Source organism: Nansenia antarctica (assembly GCF_963989245.1).
Source record: "Nansenia antarctica genome assembly, chromosome: 20".
In the NCBI taxonomy this organism is placed as follows: Eukaryota; Metazoa; Chordata; class Actinopteri; order Argentiniformes; family Microstomatidae; genus Nansenia; species Nansenia antarctica.
The window spans coordinates 18979336-19000675 of NC_137693.1; the positions used below are offsets into that span (position 1 = coordinate 18979336).

The 21340-nt window shown below is 43.9% G+C and overlaps 1 protein-coding gene across 1 annotated transcript; it reads right to left on the reverse strand.

Annotated features, from left to right (window-relative positions):
* Nucleotides 1–4870: 4870 nt before the first annotated feature.
* pom121 (POM121 transmembrane nucleoporin) lies at nt 4871–18631 on the reverse strand (the record flags this gene model as incomplete). The annotated part of the gene is made up of 14 exons (XM_080549842.1): nt 4871–6004; nt 6115–6222; nt 9440–10148; nt 10212–11065; nt 11164–11454; nt 11844–11943; nt 12078–12205; nt 12555–12634; nt 12818–12909; nt 13116–13287; nt 14542–14622; nt 16492–16659; nt 16960–17175; nt 18063–18631. 14 exons carry the CDS (start codon nt 18629–18631, stop codon nt 5904–5906), a joined length of 3669 nt encoding a protein of 1222 aa, XP_080405968.1. The 3' UTR covers nt 4871–5903.
* Between the last annotated feature and the right edge of the window lie 2709 nt (nt 18632–21340).

Genomic DNA, 21340 nt, shown 5'->3' on the forward strand with positions numbered 1-21340 from the left:
TCTACAAATTAACTTGCGTTGGAGCCATGACCTTTCTATCTCACCATCTATAATCAATTGGACTACGGTTTGGACTAAGATCAACTTAGCATCTCGCAACCCCAATCATCAGATGATTCACTATAACTTTGCACACAGGCTATACTGTACACCCCGCAAACTTTTTTTGATGAAATTAACACCCTCGCCAAACTGTCAGTTATGCTCATTAAACACAACAGGAACTTTCATCCATATGGTGTGGGATTGCCCTGGTGTTAAATCATTCTGGGGTATGGCCATCAATAAGATGTCTGAGTTTCTTGGGTCCTCTATCCCCTGCTCCCCAATAATTCTACTACTGAATGATTTTACCAGTTTAAATGTATCAATGATGCACCAACGCTGGCTTCTGGTAGGCCTCACAGCCGCCAAAAAACTGGTAGCTCAGAGGTGGAAAGACCCCCATGACTTGTCCTATCAGCATTGGTTAAACACTGTGTTAGATCTAGCCAAACTAGAAAGGTCCGTGGCCAGCATGCATGGCGCTCAAGAAAAGAATATTAGTTTATGGACTTCCTTTATAGAATGTATGCAGAGGTGATATGCATAACTTATGGTTTGTAATGGTGTGGGTATTGATATTTGAATATTATAGTATTGAATGTTTTATGTTTATCCTATTAAGTTTATTTATTTTATTTGGTGGCATTTATGTTGAGCTGGTTTAAATCCTTCTTGAGGGTTTTTGGGCGGAGTAAGACCTTGGTGTGGGAGGGTGGGTAGGGGGAATGTACGCAGGTATGAATGTTGTGTATTTTGGTCATTGTTTTGTCATTGTCCTTTGTGTGTTTGTACATAAAATAAAAAATAAAAATTGATCACAAAAAAAAGAAGAAAAAGAAGGACAAACTGGATATGGAGGTGGCTAAGAAGCCCACTCCCTCTGTGGACCAGACAGCCTGCTCAGGAGCAAAGAAGAAAAAGAGGAAGAGGAAGAAGAAGGTCAAAGTGGAGTGACACTGGACTTTGGGAACTTGGCTTTAGGTGTCCTTTCAGACAAAATAAGGACAATGTTCTCTTCAGCTGTTATTTGGACATCAAGTCATGTTTACCCTACCTGGGCAATCGTGGCACTGATTTGGTACATCAAATCTGGGATGTGTAAGTAGTGTAAAAATGCATTTTCTACTCACTGAAGTTATGTAAGGATGTTACATACTGATTAAGACAATGTTACTGTCAAGTTGGCAGTAAGTTAATTGCCATGGTTGGTTCTTTCTGAGATTTAAACTTCGCTCTCTTTTTGACAGTAGGATGTATTTTTCTCAAATAAACATTGTGCTAATATCCAACCTTTTTTTAATAATTTGGAAGATGGAGAGACCAGACAGAGCGATATCACATTTTAATTAAAACCAGTACATTTCAAGACATCATGAGCAGAGGGGAGGATATTATAACACTGCCTAGGTCTGCACATTCACTCGTCTCTCATCCTCCAATGGGAACAATCCTCACATTAGAAACGCAAACATCTTCACACGCGCACACACACACCTCACAATAACATCCCTAGATAAGATTATACAGTCACGCTACCTACACCACTCACAAACACTCACAACTTAAGACGTCCAGCTCTTGAAACATTTTGCTGAATGGAATCAAGTCTTCATTTCAAATAAGTTATTTGGTGCCTCTTCAATAAGACAAAAACAACAAATACACATGAAGAAAGCCCGGGCCCTTGACCTAGTCCATATTGTGTAGCCACAATCGCCAGAATGTTAAAATGCCTACACTTGTACACAGCTCTACAAGGCTAAATGATGGTGTTAGATTTACAATTGATAAGGACAGAGCCCGTTGATAAATGATAATGTGGTCAAATGGGTAAAGCACATTTCAATGTCACTAAGAGATATTGAAAAACAATTGATAAAATCAGAGTAATGTCTCAATATTACACTACATTCTTCAATGTTTTGTGCTTGTAAATTGTGCATGTAAAAATCTAGAATTACATGTGACACAAGAAACAACGATGAACCTATGGGAACAGACAATGTGTTAGTTGATAAAAGGTGGGTGTAGTTAACACCATCACCATATTTTCCAACCAGGTGCAATAACCAGACACATGTTCAAATTAAATAGCATAAAAATGGAAAAAACGTCTGGTACATCAGATTGTGTAAATCAGTTCACTATCAAAAGCTGTTATCCAATAACACATGCCAGATGTACTGATTTAACATCATCTAATGAGAGGTTGCTCTCAGTTGACTTAAGGGGATGTTAAAGTGTAACTCAAAAGCAAAATGTATATCATACACAGTTACATCATGGAATGATGATGTATATACGGAAACATAGATTATAAAAAAACAAAACAACAAGCAGGACATTGTCCCAGCACAGCACTCACATTCATGGCCGTCTTTTTCTACATCCATACCCACACCACTCTTTTAAGAAACACATTTCACATGTTGGTCAGGCTTGTTCTGTACACATTGATAGGTCAGAAAGCATTCACATACAGTGGCAGACCCAGTGCTTCCATATAAAAAAGTGGAACTCTTACAAAGGGAAACTGAGACACTTTTATTCCACCATTGCAATACGGCTGAGGAAAGCTTAACGAATTAGAAAAAGTCATTCAAATAACGAGACCAATTGCCACAGTGAGCCAAGCTTGAAGGAATTCTAAAAGGCAACCTGCTTTAAATACAAAAATAAAGTTTGTGCGCATCTTTTTCTGTGTTTTTTTTTCTTCAGTTCTAGCATTCGTTGCCACTAGTTTGCCAAATCATGCCCCACACACACATTCACACACACACCTCTCTTACAATCGCTAAACTGGTTCAACCAGGAGAGGTTCTGACTAAAAATGAGTATTCAAAATCCTAGTTCTGTCTCAAAGAAGGGCTGAACAATTAAGAACTGATTCAACACCCGAGGTAATTTTTGTTAACCTACATGGTTAGTAAAATGTTAAGCGCACAACAAAGAGGTTAGGTTTGACTTGAAAGAAGACAATTCCCCCCCCCCCCCCCCCCAGTTCCTTTAGTCCTGAGTTTTCAATCCAGCATGAGTGACAAGAACCCCTCTCCTGCTTCGTAAATTTGAGTATCCAGTTGTATAATCACACCCAAACACATTCATCAGTTAATAGTTTTTAAAAAGTCCCAACAAAAACACCTAACCTCACACAAGATAAGGTGCAGGTAAAACCATGTCCGGCATTAACAATATGCCGCCATTCACCACATTATTTCCTCCAAGCCGGACTCACCAAGGCAAATGTGTGTGTGAGAGGTGGCGGGGTTAGGGTTGGGGGTCATAACAAGGGAGGAGAAAAGCGCTTTTATCTTTTTACTGAACGCTCCAGCATGTTTATAAGTTCAATGCATAAGAGAACTGCAGTTGAGCTTCAAGCTCAGTTTGTATTCAGCTTGGTGTTGTTAGTATACAGATGCAGGGGTCTTGTTGTACAGTGCCCAGGATTTTTTCCATCACGGCCGGTCAGGATTCTATTGAGTTAGGGGACCTGTGGGGGGTATTCCATCAACATCGCTAAAGGACAATCCAGGCTTATTTTTGATAAATCCCCCAAGATTTATAAAAAATAAATAAATCCAGGTTTATTTTAAGTCTTGCGAGACTTATCAAAATAAGCCTGGATTTTCCTTTAGCGACGTTGATGGACTACCCCCCTGGTATTTAAGACAGTGTACCATGTCAGTGGTGGGGAACACTACAACAAACCAAACAGGATCTTCAGTCCAGACTGTTGAACTACAGATCGCCATCCCTGCCTGGTTCCCCGTTTGGTTTACAATAGAAAGGTATTCTCTCTCTTCCTCAAAGTAGTTAGGTAGGCATGTCAGATGTTACCTCAAGATAATAAAAGGATGCTTTTTAAACAATCTGGTTCTAAAACCATGCAAATATCTGTCCTGAAAACCTGTCTCCAACCCCTACCTTCAAAATGGTTATAGAGGGAATAGAATTCATAGCTTTCAGTCACGTGGTTTCTTCCCTAGCAACCACCAACCTGACGGGCAAAAAGTATCATAGCAACATCGCTCAACATGGCTGCCTACTATTTAGACCACCTCACTCATGAAGAACTATCAAGATACACGACGGTGATAGGAGTGGAGGATTGACACCATTCAAATAGTGTTGGATTCCCTGTCTTCTACTCTATCCGGACACGTTGGAATTATTTTCCTAACCCCCGGAGAATCAAAGTTATTGACCTGCAAAGGGTGCCTCCTTGACCGGCTTTTCCCGTGAATAACACCGGTTATGGAGGTGGTACAAACATAAGACTATTATTGCTAAATTCACCATCAGTATACGGTCATTTTGAGCCCTTAACCACCGCGCTGACACCCCGAGAAGATATACTTTTAATATGAAACTCGATCAACCGGGCGTTCACCGGCTGCTGGACGAAACTCCCAACTCCCGCTGTCAGCGAGGCGAGGGAATATTTATATCCGGGAATTCGCTCCTTGCTGTGTCCACGGTGATAGGAGTGGAGGATTGACTCCATTCAAATAGTGTTGGATTCCCTGTCTTCTACTCTATCCGGACACGTTGGAATTATTTTCCTAACCCACGGGAAATCAAAGTTATTAACCCGCAAAAAGTGGGTTTTGCCCGTGGGTTTTGCCCGCAAAAAGTGCCTTTTGCCCGTCAGGTGGGCGTTTCCACTATGCTGTGACGTCACATGAAAGCTATGAATAGGGACAAGGAGAGGTAGTCTAGAAAAAAAAAAAGAAAAAAAAAAAGAAGACACAACAGGACTTAAAGGTGATAGGAGAGACATATTTTGCAACTTAAGAATTGGCTTTGGTTTTCAGCACAAGTTCAGGGTAGCCTATTTACACAGACAGAATTATCAGCACATGAACAATATTTACCATGGGACTCCACACATTATTATAACGGGAACTGTGGAAAAACTTCTACTATCAAAGGCCTTTATTATTCACCTTATTCTGTTATTCAAGATCAAAACAAGTTGAACAAATCTAAATTCCGTCTTAGGAATGCTTACCAGTGCCACAAGACACTGAACATTAACACACAGGCTTCTCTGATATCACTACACTAAGCACTCGTTAAAACACAGGTAACTATTTTGCCCTTTTAAGTGCAGAGATGCAACATATCAATCTTCATTAACTTAAGAGAAACAGCCTTTAGAAAACCACATTTAAAAATCATCTCTTCACATGTACAACAAAACTAAATTCAGTATCTTAACCTTTCCTATATATTATAGTTACTGTGTACAACTGGAGGATAGGTTTGTGACAAAGCAGATTGACCATACATGAGCCCTATTATGACAGTGGACAGACGCCAGAGAACGTATTCAACCCTGATACATCTGTTTACATACAGCCCGTTTAGCATTTCATACAAAACTCTCAAATGTTGGGTGTCGGCAAATCAAGGACAGGTCAAAACGGCCCCAAAGCCGGGGAAAAAAAGTTTGGATATGCTTCGCTCAGTCAAAGGATTTCAATAGTCTTCTCTTTTCAAGTATCATACATTGGATCGTTCTTATCCCCCTTTTTCCCCCCTCACTGGGAGAGCAATGGCTACACTGTCAGTAGAGCAGAGAGGATCCTGGGGAAAAAGGGGGTGGCGGATGTGGGGTTGTCCTCTCCTCTGCTAGCTCTGTACCACAAAGCGGGCCAGCCCGGGCCGTCCAACTGAGGAACAGTTGGGTAAGGGAAGAGGGTTGTTGGTCTGGGTTTGCAATGGAAAGCCTTGTGAGCCATATCAGCCATAGCAGCAGCAACAGTTCAGCTCCTCTGGAGATTGTAATAGGGATCCATAGCAGTGCTGGATGGGACAGGATGAGGGCTTCCTTGCGACCTGACCCCACCCCACGGTTATTTCTTCCTGGGGTGCTGTCTGCGGGCCTGAAGCCTCTGGCGTGCTCCTGGTGGTTTGGAGCCAGCACCAATGGAGAAGGCGGGAGCCGATGGGGAACCTATTCACAAAGCACGAAGAAATCACGGCAGGTTTTAGTATCAATATTATGTGCCTCATCACCATTCGAGAAGAGAGGAAAAGTCTACAAATCTATAGGGAGACATTTACCAAAGGGTGAGGGAGCGAGAGCACTGAAGCCTTGGACAGGAGTTCCCGGACTTCCAAAAGGAATGGGACCGGCAGCTGCACTCTGGCCAAAGACAGGGGTAGATGTTCCTGTACAAGTAAGCAGAACATGTAGTATTATTATTACTGTTTCATTTCATTTTTCATTTCAAACCTTTATTTAAAACTCGCACTGAGGACACCCTCATTTACAGTGACGTCGAGTGTACAATAGAACAGTGAGCAAGGGCAAACAAACAGTGAGCAAGACAGGATTAAAGGAAGAAAAAAAAAAACTAAAAACAATTGCAATTGGTAGAATACCGTTTTTGCACCAGGAGTTTAAAGGTAGAGGCAGAGGGGAGGACCTCCAACCGGAGAGTTTGCTGCAGAGTGTTCCATGAATTAGGGGCAGTGTTTCCCCTAGGTTTGCTGCCTTGGGGGGGTGGCATGGACCCCCCCCCACAGTGTCATGTCCAGGGGGTGTACTAACTTGTACATTAAGCCGCCTCACACTACGGAAACAGGAGATAGGCTCCTGCCCTATGGGCCATTAGGCTCGAGAAGGCTACTTACTTATGTGGTCTTGACTACCTGTCCACTTTCTCACCTGGTTCTTGCGCTCTCTCTCTCTGGTGTGCTGACACCATCCTGCTCTCTCTCATTCTCTCCTTCTCTATCCTCCTCTCTCCCTCTTTTGCTGTCAACCAAAAGGCAAACATAACAACCAGAGTATTTATAATCTAATAAGAGGTATACATTGATCCATATCAATTTATAACATAATTATAATTGAATATTGGATTGCTGTGGGCAATGCAGTCAGATAATGTCATTTTGACTTTACTCTCTCACCTGAAATATAAAATAAAAAACAGACATTTCCAATGCTTCAATCCACTGTCCATGTACTGTAACTATGCCATTATGGTATTACCATAAAGCCCAATTCTAGCAGAATAAGAAAGATAGTATATCTACTTCAAGTAAAATAATAAAGTGCATCCAGTTAGCTGGCATGTGTGCAGCAGACTAGCTCATCTAATCACCTCTGAGCTAGCTTGCTAGTTCTTTGACTATTTACACCATGGAATTATTGTCACACACTTTCTAGTCACAATAATAACGACCAATTTTAACCAACTTGCTCTGTCAGAACACTCAGCAAGTATATTTGCTAACGTTTCAACTTGCTTACTTTCCATCTGCAGACGTCTCACCCTGCAAAAACTCTCTCGCGTCGCTCGCGCACAATCTTGTATTATTCTCCAGCGCGAAGCGAAGTGTTGAGATAGATCTCGCAATGCGAGACTACTGGCGGACTACGTTACCAACGAGCCCATGGGCCACTCGCCAGATTCGGGTTGGGTTTTTAAAAAAGCGGATATTTTAGCCTGCTTGTCAGATGTTTGGTGTCTACGTCCGTAATAATTCCTCTTTCTTGGGGGGGCGGGGGGTTCCGTTGGGGGGGCGGCCCGCCCCCCCAAGGCAATGGTAGGGGAAACACTGAGGGGCATCAATAAAAAAGGCTGTTTTACCCAGGTCTGAACGCGCATACGGAACCCGAAGAGAAAGCCAACTATTAGATCTGGTCACATAAGTACCAAGACTCCAGTCCAATAAAGATGAGATATAAGGAGGAAGCTTGCCACAGATGGCCTTGAAAACGAACAAGTTCCAGTGGTAACTGCGCCTCAGAGAAAGAGAGGGCCAGCCAACCTTGTCATAAAGTATGCAAGTTTACTGTTATTTCTGTATGTATGATGTCATGAAATTATTCTAACATCTGGTCTTTTTTCTAAGCAACGATATACTGACTTCACATAATATTACCATCACTTTGTCACCCATAAATAGACTTTTGCAAACAAGTTCCTTTACAGGCTAAATATAAATATAGATTTTTCCTAATGCATTTACTCAGATTTACTGCAGATGACATCAAATATGGATTTAACTCCAAATTCTCGATCACTTTCAAATGGCAAATAAGCTACTGCAAAAGCCAGCTAGTACTTTGTAACTCCTCCTCGGGCAACTATAATAGGTTGCAAAGTGCAAACACCTCCTGTAGCCAGCTAAGGGTCTTGCAATTCTTGATTTTGGACCTTTTCCCCATTCTTCCTGGCAGAACACCTCTAGTTCAGAAATATTCTTCAGCTTTCTTGCATGCACAGCATGTTTGAGATCTCTCCACAGATCCCCAGAAGTCCATTCCAAAACCTTCATCCGTCTTTCCTGGAGGTACTTCATGGTTGATTTTGAGGTATGCTTTGGGTCATTGTCTTGCTGGAATACCCAACCTCTCAACTTCAATTTCTGGACTGACCTTCGAACATTAGCCTCTAGATTGTCTTGATATTTGGTGGAATCCATTCTTCCTTCCATACGCACAATATTGCCTGTGTCCCCATCTGCTACACAGCCCCAAAGCATAATGGACCTACCTCCATGCTAAACAGTTGGCATGGTGTTCTACAAACGCTTCACCCTTTCTTCTCCAAACATACCTTCTTTGGTTGTGGCCAAAAAGTTCAATTTTGGCTTCGTCAGTCCAAAGCACATTGTTCCAATAGTCTTCAGGTATCTCAAGGTGTTCTTTTGCATACTTCAGACGCTTAATTTTGTGTTGAGGTCATAGGAAAGGCTTCTTTCTGGCAACTCTGCCATGTAGGTCTTTGTTGTTTAAGCCAATAACTAGACTGGTGTCTGCTACTCTTTTTTGCAGCTCTTTTGCAGTGATGTGTGGGTTCGTCTGAGCATTTCTCACCAGATCTCGGGCCATTCTATCTGACATTTTTCTTGCTCTTCCAGATCTTGCCTATTTTCTATTTTCTGATCATGTTTCTGACAGTGGAAATGGGTAGTTTGAAACATTGCGAGAGTTTTTTGTAGCCTTCTCCTTGATAGTGGAAGTGAACTATCTTGATTCTGACATCCTTGGACAACTGTTTAGAGGAACCCATGGTTTTTAACACCAGACACAACAGCCACCGCAGTCAGATACTTTAGAAGGCTTCAGAATATATAGTTCAACCCTGGAATTATATTCACCTGACTCATTGAAGCCCTAACAAGTAAATCACCTTGGGCCTTAGTAATCATCTTCTCAAAAGGTAACAAAGAATAATCAGGGCCCTTTTCCTTTTTTATCATTTAAAAAATTAAAAGATTAAAATAAAAAGCCTTGAGTTAAAATGTGCAGAAAGGTGTCATGTTTAACTTCGTAGCATTTAGTCTTCAGGTTCACTTTCAATCACTTGGAGATTAATTGTAACAGACATTTAAAACCAGGGGTGCGCACATTTTTGCACCCCACTGTACTCACCAAAGACTGGCTTGTCATTAGCAGCGGCGGCCCCAAAGTTGAAGCCTGGTGTCTGTGTCGGGAGGTTGTTAGAGATAGGGGTTCCGAACTGTGCGCCACCAATGGCTGCGCCAAAGTTAAATCCTCCCGTGGCTGGTTGGGCAGGGGTGGCGGGGTTATGCTGCTGCGCTGCCATGCCGCTGAAGGAGAACCCTGCAGGGGCAGGGAGTGTGCCGGCAGTCTGGGTGGCAGAGCCAAAGGCAGGGGCAGCTGGGGCAGCAGAGGGTGTTGTGGTGTTGCCAAACGCGAAACCTGTGGAACTAGCTCCAAATGTTGGCTTAGTGGGGGTACCAAAAGTAGAGGCTGCAGTAGTGGAGGCTCCACCGAAAGCGAAGGGGGCGGGGCCCGGGGCAGGGACTGCCCCAACCACACTACCTCCGAAAGAGAAAGGCTTCGTCACAGCCACTGGAGCAGCCTGAGACGCAGCGGGAAAAGCAGAGGCCGATGGTGCTTCGAACGATGGCTTTCCAAAAGCGAATGAGGACTGAGCTGCAGGGGCGGGGGCAGCAGCAGTAGTGGTGGCTGTGCTTGCCATGCCAAAGCCACCGAAGGCTGCTGTGGTAGGGTTCTGGGCAGAGGCAGCCTGGCTGAAGGTGAACGCCCCCTGGTGGTTGGCCTGGGGGGCAGGCTGCGTGGCAGCAGAGGTGGTGGTCATGCCACCGAACACCCCCTGGGAGTTGGCCTGGGGGGCAGGCTGCGTGGCAGCAGAGGTGGTGGTCATGGCACCGAACACCGAAAAGGAGTTGTTGGTGGTGGTGCTTGTTGCCATGGGGCTGAGGGTGGGGGAGGCAGCAGCAGCCGTGGTGGGGGGGGCGCCAAACTGGAAGCTACTTCCTGTGGCCGGGGCAGTGGTCGTGGCAGTGCTCGTTGCAGGTGCTGCGCTCCAATTTCCAAAAAGAGACTTCACAGATGGCTGGGTGGCTGGGTCTGAGGAGGGGGCAGAGGCTGGGGCACCAGCAGTGCTGTTGGACAAACCGGTGAACAATGAGGAGGCTGGGGCTGCTGCACTGCTATTGGGTAGCCCGCTGAACACTGAGGACGCATTGGCCATGGTGGAGGGGGCTGAGGTGGCCACTGTTGCGGCTGGCTGCCCAAAAGCAATGCTGCCCGCTGTGGCACTTCCAAAAATGGGCTTAAACGTGGGGGCAGCAGGTTTGCTCTCGGGAGCCGAAGAGGCTGGGACTGTGGCCGCAGCCCCGAAGATGGGCTTGAACATGGAGGCAAGGAGGGGGTTGGTGCTACTGGCTGTTTCTGTTGTGATGGCTGAGGTGGTGGTGGGCACCACAGAGGAGGCAGAGTAGGATGGAGGGGCAGCCAGAGGGTTGGCTAGTCCAAACAGGCTAGTTCCACCCAGGGTTGGGATACTTGTGGGGGCCTTGGTAACTTGGCTCAGCACTTGGGTGAAGGCAGAGGGCATGCTTGTGCTTGGGGGCTGGCCAAGGGGAGCTGGCGTGGGCTGGGATAGGGGAGCTGGAGTAGGCTGTGATGCGGTCACGGTGGTCTCGGGCTTCCAGGTTCCACCAATCTGCTCCATGTGTGCCTGGATCGCAGGGGTCGTCACTGCTGTAACCACGGACATGACCGGAGCTGAGGGCACAATAATAATACGTTAATATTGATTTCAGTGACGATCAACAGTGGCTCCTCATTTTTCATGGTGATTGAAGTCACAGAGATAATCTGACCTGCAGAGGTGGCGGCAGCTGAAGTAACACTGGCGTTGCTCCTCATCATTTTCAGAGACTCCAGGAGTGGGTTGGTGGCGGGGGCAGCTGTGGAGGTGGGGGCCGTGCTGGCCATGCTCGAGGGGGCAGGATCCAGGTTGATCACAGGAATTGAAGCAGTGACGCTGGTGGGCTCTGACACTGGAGCCAATGGGGCCGCCAGGAGGCTGCTCAGGGTAGGTGTGGGGTCACTCACTGGGGGAGGCTGAGAGGACGTGGTCACTGCTGGAGCAGGTGCCGGCTTCTCTGGCTCTGGAGCTGCAAAGGCACAAATCAATATCAGGTTTACTTGTACTGGCCTCGTATTGGTCAACACAGGGTTCCCACACCTTCTGAAACATGAAATTCAAGCACCTTTCAAGGACTTTCAAGACTCAATTCCCTCAGATTCAAGGACCCAACACAGCAAAGTTTGAGACTGAAACTAGTTGACGAGCTAAGTAAAACATTTTTGAATATATATAGCTTTTTTAGAGAGAGAGAGAGGGGAATTCAAGCACTTTCAATGACCCATGTCTATTTTCAAAAACGTTTTAAGACCTTGATTTCTTTTTCTCAAATTCACTTTCAAGGACTTCAAGGACCCGTGGGAACCCCGTCAACAGTTCTGTCTTGGGGGATACTACTACAGTACAACTCACCAGGGTCTTCCAGGACCTTCTGGATCTGACTGAGAGCAGCTTTCTTCTCCTGATCCAGATCTTTCACAGTGATGGTGTAGCCAAGCTCTGGAGGTGGGGGCTGCAGAGAGAGTACGATCAATGTTACACACAATGTCATCACTGTGTGGATTACAGTCCCATCACTGAGATCCTCTTGGATAAAAGATGAAGAGGATTCGTTGCTGTTCGTTCTGAGATGTGGTTGTTCCTCACCAGAGAGATCTGGTCTCCTCTGCGGCTGGACACCAGCTGGATCTTACGCTTCCGTTTCCCCCCACTACCAGCAGAGTCTGACGAGGCGGCAGCAGCAACCTGGATCTCAGGGGCTGGAGTTAGCTTCCCTAGAAAAACACATACACTGACTGTTGACTTAATTGCTAAATATAACTTTTTAACAATATTAAAGGAAATGATATCGTCTTATGGGGTAGTGGTGGTCTAGTGGAGTTGGACTTGTGATCGGAAGGTTGTGAGTTCAAATCCCGCCTGAAGCCACACCACTACTAGTGTGCCCTTGGGTAAGGCACTTAGCCCTCAGTTACTCCAGGGGGAATGTCCCTGTAATTCGTAATTGTAAGTCGCTTTGGATAAAAGCGTCTGCTAAATGGCAAAATTATTTATTAATTATTATGATACGATATGCTGCAAAAACCTGAGATTACAAAACATACAAATATGATTGTATCTTACTAGTGGTGGGCGCTGGCTCCGTCACCGTCTTTTCTGACCTCACAGAGGACGCAGAGCTGGGTGAGCGAGCATCCTCTTCCCTGATGGACAGAAAACAAGGCCAGGTTACCGTAGTAACAGAATTAGGGAGAGCAGTGTCCCTTAGACAACAATCACTTTAATTTAATCTCAAAGCCACTTAGAAATCCAATCTGGTTGATGTAGAGGTGTAGAGGTGAACTCAAATGGGGGCAGAATAGGCCAGAAAGGAGAAAGGCAAATACCTAGGCTTTTTGAAAGCTCTCTCTGGGGTCTGGGAGCGGGACGATCCAGGACTTGAGAGAGGAGAGAGGCTGCGAGTGGAAGCTTTCTTCCGCTTTAAGACAAACATAACAATGAGGGTTAGTGATACGAACATAACAACGAGGGTTAGCGATGCCAACCTTGTTTTCCTGAGAAGAAAATACACCTCGATACTGGTCGGCTCCATCAACTGAACTCCTGCTGACTGAACAGTTGAAAACCACCAATCAGTATTGCACTATTGTTTTCAGATAAAGCTGCAACAGGGAGCGGTGGTACCTGAGCGAAGCCCTGTGATGAGCTGTAGGAGCTGCAGATGGGGTTCCGGGCTGAGCCTAGGGTGCCACTGAGGGGCTGGCCACAGCTCACAGAGCTGATGGAGGAGGTGCGTGACCGCTTCATTATGGACTCCTCCACCATGGAGTTCAGCCCTCGCTTCAGTGTCCCAGGTCTGTGGGCAGTGCCGAGAAGGGATGTTAAAATGAGAGGAGCTAATCATACACAGCACAATCAAATGTATGTGAATACAGGTGGTTTATTGGTTAATTAACTAACTAATCAGGTTCAGATTCACGATACGATTTTCCTCACGATTTTTTTTACAAAATGAGATTGCAGACAAATTATGGCTGAAAAAAAATATTATGCCTTTTGGGTGGTTTGGTAACCTTAGATGATTTGTGTGACATTTCACAAATGTACACAAACTCACAAAAGTATAAAAACACCGCTCGTAAAACACCACTAAAATATGCTCACTCGTAATTACGCTTCTCTCTTCAAATCTCCTCAGCACTCCATGAGCTACGCACTTTGAATTACTGTCATAACCATATATGGGTGATGCGCAGCTTCTCTGCTTTCAGGGACTGTTGGAACTTTTTTAATTTGGGGGAATTTTAGGAATTACGGTAATGAGGCCAACGCGTGTTAATGCTGTCGGTTTTTAAGGGTTTAAAAGAGTATCGCAAATCGTTTTTCATTTCACGATTTGAATCGTCTCATATTTGTATTGTCTCACAACGCATCGTTACATCCTTAAGATTAAAACAATGGATAATGACTTTCAAATGTAATTTGAAAGTGCAGACAGACATAATATAGACAGGTCAGAAATCTTGCTGTTATTCTAGACTCCGATCTAAACTTCAACAGCCACATAAACTCAATAACAAAATCAGCCTACTATCACCTGAAAAACATAACAAGAATGAGAGGTTTCATGTCCAAACAAGACCTTGAAAAGCACATCCAATCTATGCATTTGTTTCAAGTAGACTTGATTATTGTAATGGTCTACTAACATGCCTATCTAAAGGGGCTTTTCGTAAATTGCAGCTCGTCCAAAATGCCGCTGCTAGGGTCCTAACAAAAACAAATAAGTTTGAACACATTACACCAATCCTGAGATCTCTACACTGGCTAGCAGTCTCTCAGAGAATTGAATTCAATGTACTCCTATCAAATGTGACTGTCTGAAGATTCACAATGACAGTTTAAGACGCACAAGTTCTTATTTTAATGGTGGTGGGGCAACCCCATTATCTTTGGTGGTAATGTTTTAAAATGAGCTATGCATTGAGTCAAATGATGCATACTCATTAAACATGTCAAACTTTAATTATTAAGAAACAAAAAAGCTGTCAAATACAGTCGTACCGTCCAATAAATCTAGTTTGGCTCATCTCATTATTCTCATACTTACTTGGGCACCAACTGCGATGGAGCCCCATTTGGCAGCAGGGGCTCAAATGCTGAGTGGGCACTTCCACTGCTGTCATGGCGCCTTAGGGAACAAAAAGCAAGTATAATGGATTGAAATCAGGAGATAATGAGGGTGTTAAGAATACATTCAAATGGTATAGGGCAGTGTTTCCCCTAGGTTTGCTGCCTTGGGGGGGTGGCATGGACCCTCCCCCCCCCAGGGGGTAAGACCCTGCGACATACCAGCGGCATGTCCAGGGGGTGTACTAACTTGTACATTAAGCCGCCTCACGCTACGGAAACAGGAGATAGGCTCCTGCCCTATGGGCCGTTAGGCTCGAGAACCATCGGTTCTCAAGGCTACTTACTTATGTGGTCTTGACTACCTGTCCACTTTCTCACCTGGTTCTTGCGCTCTCTCTCTCTGGTGCACCATCCTGCTCTCTCTCCTTCTCTCCCTCTCTATCCTCCTCTCTCCCTCTTTTGCTGTCAACCAAAAGGCGAACATAACAACCAGAGTATTTATAATCTAATAATAGGTATAAATTGATCCATATCAATTCATAACATAATTATAATTGAATATTGGATTGCTGTGGGCAATGCAGTCAGAATGTCATTTTGACTTTACTCTCTCACCTGAAAAAAAAGCGTATATAAAAACAGACATTTCCAATGCTTCAATCCACTGTCCATGTACTGTAAATATGCCATTATGGTATTACCATAAAGCCCAATTCTAGCAGAATAAGAAAGATAGTATATCTACTTTAAGTAAAATAAAGTAAATCCAGTTAGCTCTTTAGCTGGCATGTGTGCAGCAGACTAGCTCATCTAATCACCTTTGAACTAGCTAGTTAGCTTGCTAGTTCTTTGACACTATTGTACACTTTCTATTCACAATAATAACGACCAATTTGAACCAACTTGCTCTGTTGGAACACTCAGCAATTATATTTGCTAACGTTTCAACTTGCTTACTTTCCATCTGCAGACATCTCACCCTGCAAAAACTCTCTCGCGTCGCGTGCACACACTCGCGCGAGTGTGTCCAGCGCAAAGCGAAGTGTGGAGATAGGTTTGGCTATGCGAGACTACTGGCGGACTAACGTTACCAACGAGCCCATGGGCTTGCCACTCGCCAGATTCGGGTTGGGTGCATTTTTAAAAAGCGGATATTTTAGCCTGCTTGTCAGATGTTTGGTGTCTACGTCCGTAATAATTCCTCTTTCTTGGGGAGGCGGGGGGTTCCCAAGGCAATGGTAGGGGAAACACTGTAGGGCAGCGGTTCCCAACCTATGGTCCGCGGCCCACTGGTGGTCCGCGAGAGTACTGCAAGTGGGCCGCCAAATCATGGGCAAAAAAAATGTTTTATTGACGTTTTTTTGTTACAAAAACGTTTTAATTTTGAAAAGATAAAAAATCTTGGATTGAACAGCCTTGATCGTATTGTGTGTGGTGTGCGCCGATATTTCCATCCGAAAAGAAGAAGTCAGCTCGCTTCTTGATTGGCTACATTCCATCCCGGACTCGCGAACAGGGTTGCCAGATGGGATCGACATTTTCCACCCTAACCACAGTCTAAAACCGCTAATTCCACCCAAAAAACCGAGCCCATCTGGCAACCCGAGTCGGGAGTTGCCCACACACATAAGGATGTTTGGTCGTATTGAACACATGACATTTACGATCTTGGTATTTGATCACCTGCTATATAAAACATCGCCGCTCGGCTTTAATGGTTTAACCGTTTTTTTTTTTTTGCCACGTCGTTGTTTTGAGCTTCATGCACGCGAAAAAGAAAACGCGCGCGCGCTTTGCGCACTGCTGAGTGGCCCGCGAATACTGGAGAGATCTGTAAAGTGGGCCGTGAGTCCTAAAAGGTTGGGAACCGCTGCTGTAGGGTATACAATAACCATGCTTGAATTAGATGAATTTGTGGCACCCATACCTTCTTTTGCTTTTTTGCCCAGCAGTGGAGCTTGTGTCATCTTCTTCATCCACCTCTCTTTTGCGTCCCTCTTTGAGCACACTCAGAACTGTCTCCCTGGAGCAGGGGTCTGCAGGAGCCCCCAGGCCTGGAGAGGTGACTCCTCCTGTAGAGTTCAAATGATCAAAACTGCAGATGGGAGAAGAGCAGCAACAGTAGAAATGTCAGTGGATTCTATTTAACAATAAGGAATGTATTTCAACACAATCACAAGATAGAAGGTGATTTCCGGTCACAGGCCTTTCAATGGGGATACTCCATTGAAAGTGGTCTTTAACCCAGAACTATGCTTAATCTGGGTCCAGGAAACTAACCCATAACCAACATAACATATCACTTGCATCACTGACTGATTCAGAAAGTTATATAGGTACTGTAGAGATGGGTATAGTTCTAACAGCAGGCAAAATAGGAGAACATTTGACTTACAATGGGGATCGGGTGGTGCTATAATCTGGCCTGGCAATCTTCACTGTGACTGGACTATGGACGGCGGGGGAGTTGCGAGGGGTGAGAATGTTCTTCTTCCTGAAGCCGTCCCACTGGGCAGGGGGCAGTAGGCCTACAGAGGAGGTCCCCGTCTGCTGGAGGGGGTAGTGACGCTGGGGTGTGATGGTGAACCTGCCCATGGTGTTCAGGGTCTCCCTGACAACAGCATGACAACAGGCAGGGACATGGTCAATATGTTACACCTTACTGTTCTATTTGAACATGCAGCACACCGTTCATTTTGTTGTTGCTATGGTTACTTCTCATGTAAACATGCACCATGGAAAGCAAAAATATATATATTAAAAAGTGCTAGACTTTCTGTGCAAGAGAAAAAAGTGTGTAGCGAACTGAATTTTTTCACAGACACAAAAGTTCAAGTCCATAATAATAACCATGGTCCATTGCCACTGGTGAATACTTCCAGAAAAGCAGTACAATTGACAGTTTATTTAAACAGTTAACCGTGTAAAAGCATAGTCTTGTTGTAGTGCATTTATCATAAAACAATGTTCAGAGGGTCTGCTGTCATTAGGGCCATTCAAAGTAGGAAGATAATGTAAGAGCAGAGGGGGGGGGGGGGGTGTAACTCTCTAGTAACTCCCACCACATTTTCAAATCTTGGAGGGAACGCTGCCTGGACACACTTGAAGCGGCGAAGCGTGTCGTTGTCAACTCAATACATTCGAAAACAATCCGATGTTTTAGCCTAACGATAGATAGATAGCCATCTGTATTATTACGCTAACAGCTTTAAATGGCAATCGCTCATACAACAATATGCTTTCAATTAGCAGGGTTTTTTGATCCCCTGCTTATTTTTTGTAAGTTTGCCCAATTACAAAGAAATGAACGGTCTATAATTTTAATGGTAGGTTTATTTTAACAGTGAGCGATTGAATACCAACAAAAAAAATAATAATATATATTTTTATTATTAGCACGCAGCTGTTTGTTAGGTTGCAAAGCTAGCTGGGCTAGAGCCATTTTGCCACACAAAGTAAATTGTAACTTAATTATATGATATTATTTCAGTTACTTACCCGAAGGACAGCCTTCTGTTGGGAGTGTAGACGGCGGTGTTGGGTCTGGCCAGTCTTTCGCGGAGCTGCTCTCGGGGGTGCGGGGGGTTCGCCTCCACCCCTACTCCGGGGCCTAACCCCAGACCCTCTGCTCTCCCCAGGTAACTCCCCATGAGGATGTCCCTGGGACTGAACAAGTCACTCTGCTGTCCCGCTCCTCTCCGGAAGAGAGCAGTACTCTCGAAACGTCTCTGGCTGGACAATAACACCGAATCTCTAGATTGATTGAGATCTCTGGGACTCCTGAGTCTACCTGGTGGTAGGACCCCTCCGTTGGCCCCTGTCTCCCCCGGCAACCAGCGTCGCAGCCCGGGCGGGATGGTCAGGACACGCCGGGGATGCGTGGGGCCTAGCCCGGCGAAGAGTGACTCTCCCCCTCCGGAGGTGTGATAGTAACAGGCCAGGCAGCACACGCCGAGGATACAGGTTATGTACAGAAAGGTGGGGATGTAATACAGAGCCAGACAGAGGAGAGTAATGGCGCCGAACACGAGAGAGATGAGCGCTATCAACCTCTCTCTGGGAGACATGGCTGCCCCGCGCCGCGGGAGGACCAAGATATCCCATGATGCCGCGCGATACATGTCGCGAGAAATGTTCGCGAGCGTCAGTTAGCGCATCATATTCGCAGAGGAAGAAAGCGCATATCGTGACGTTAGAATTATAAGGTTCTATCTCCATTTTTGTTTGATTGATTGATTGAAAACTTTATTAGAAGATTTGCAGAAGTAGGTACATGAAAGTACATATTACATACAAGGTCAACTAACAGGATAAAAACCCAAGAAAGCCACTGGCTTGTTTCAATTGGGGTCCTTGTCAAAACTTTTTACATAATCTGATCCATTAGGAGTTTATTAATGCCTGTGTGGTGTTTTTTTTTTTTTATGTTGACATTTTTTAGTTAGTAATTCATAAAATACAAAGGAATACAAAACTCATTCTAAACGGAGATAGAACCTTCTCATTCTAAACGGAGATAGAACCTTCTCATTCTAAACGGAGATAGAACCTTATCATTCTAAACGGAGATAGAACCTTCTCATTCTAAACGGAGATAGAACCTTCTCATTCTAAACGGAGATAGAACCTTCTCATTCTAAACGGAGATAGAACCTTATCATTCTAAACGGAGATAGAACCTTATCATTCTAAAAGGAGATAGAACCTTATCATTCTAAAAGGAGATAGAACCTTATCATTCTAAACGGAGATAGAACCTTCTCATTCTAAACGGAGATAGAACCTTATCATTCTAAAAGGAGATAGAACCTTCTCATTCTAAACGGAGATAGAACCTTCTCATTCTAAACGGAGATAGAACCTTCTCATTCTAAACGGAGATAGAACCTTATCATTCTAAAAGGAGATAGAACCTTATCATTCTAAACGGAGATAGAACCTTATCATTCTAAACGGAGATAGAAACGGAGATAGAACCTTCTCATTCTAAACGGAGATAGAACCTTCTCATTCTAAACGGAGATAGAACCTTCTCATTCTAAACGGAGATAGAACCTTATCATTCTAAACGGAGATAGAACCTTATCATTCTAAACGGAGATAGAACTTTATCATTCTAAGCTCCCGATATTCTGTGGGGGAAATTGACAGTAAAAGCCTGAGATACTAAAACAAAACCTACTTTTGGCCTTAGGTGTAATACAGTTCATTTAGGGGGTAGGGTTAGGCCAATGTGATTGGGAAATATTGTATTGTACTTAGTTTGTTTGTCATGTCCTTAAATGTGTGTTTCAGTGTTCTTACAGACATGTTAAATGTGTATTTCAGTGTTCTTACAGACATGTTAAATGTGTATTTCAGTGTTCTTACAGACATGTTAAATGTGTATTTCAGTGGACTTACAGACATGTTAAGTGTCATCTCCTGCAGTTGACTGTTAAGTAGGCGATAGTCTAGCAGCAAGTCCTCCAAAAAGGCTTTAGTTTGTGAGATAGCCCTACCCGAAGTGGAACTAAACACAACAATGATTTCTCTTATCGTTAGGGTCTCCCATTAATGAAATTGATTGTTGTCACATGTATTTTTTTGGTTGTTCTTTAGAGCTACCCCAATCCCTGAAAAAGAGCCAATTTAGACCAGGTCGAATATGGAAAAGGTGACAAAAAAGCCCATAACTTGACAATGATCACTCTTTTCCTCTTCAGATTTGCTGAGATATGAACCAGGTGCTACATCACCAAACAGTCAGACAATTATTTACCTAAAAAAATACTGAATTATAGTCCTGTAAAAGTTTTTGTTTTTGGTGATAGGAACATAGGACTCCATCTCTTTTCGCTCATTTATCAGAAAAACTGAAGATATACCATTACTGAATTGTGTAGGGTGCTATTGAACACTAACCAGTAGTTGTATGGAAATATCTGATACAGTTTTATGGCAAATGAGATTTCTTTAGACATAGGCCTACCTCTTCTCTGATAGTCAAATTCTGAATGGGGGATATCCTCCAAGTTCTAAGTCATGTTTTGCTAGGGGATCAAATATTTCCAGATCAAATGCAAATCAATTTATAACTTTTATATGATGTGTTTTTCTGGATTTTTTTTTGTTGGTATTCTCACTGTTAAAATAAACCTACCATTAAAATTATAGACCGTTCATTTCTTTGTAATTGGGCAAACTTACAAAAAATCTGCAGGGGATCAAATATTCCCCCACTGTATGTTTGGACATGTATGATAAAGGAACAGTGCGCCGTTCATTGTAGACTATTTTGGTTTTTGTTTTGTAGTAATTTTAGTGCTAGCTAACATTAGTCTAGTAACGTTAGTAAGGTTACGCTAAAAGCACGATTGTAGGTGATGCATGCAGGTCTAATTATAGGTATTGATATGGATACACACATCATAATATAGTAACTATAGCTAACATTAGCTAGATGTACTCGTAATATCACATAATTTCTATCACTCACTTGAGGTCAAGGAGCATAGCCTGATTGATAGAACAAGCCAGCCAATGATAGTTGTGCAATAAATAGACAGCATCTGATTGGCTGTGGAGATGTAGCCCAGCTGAACGCCCTCCCACCTTTGCAAGTCTGCAACTCTTTTTGAGCCAAGACGTGAGTCAAGATAGTGTCAACAAGTTGTAAGCTTGTACTTGGGATTCGTAGTCATAAATATGCATTGCTGTATCTTTGTACAACCTTGCAAAAATAACTACAGGTCTGCAAATCTTTTTTTGCAACTACAACTCTGAAGATGCAAGTC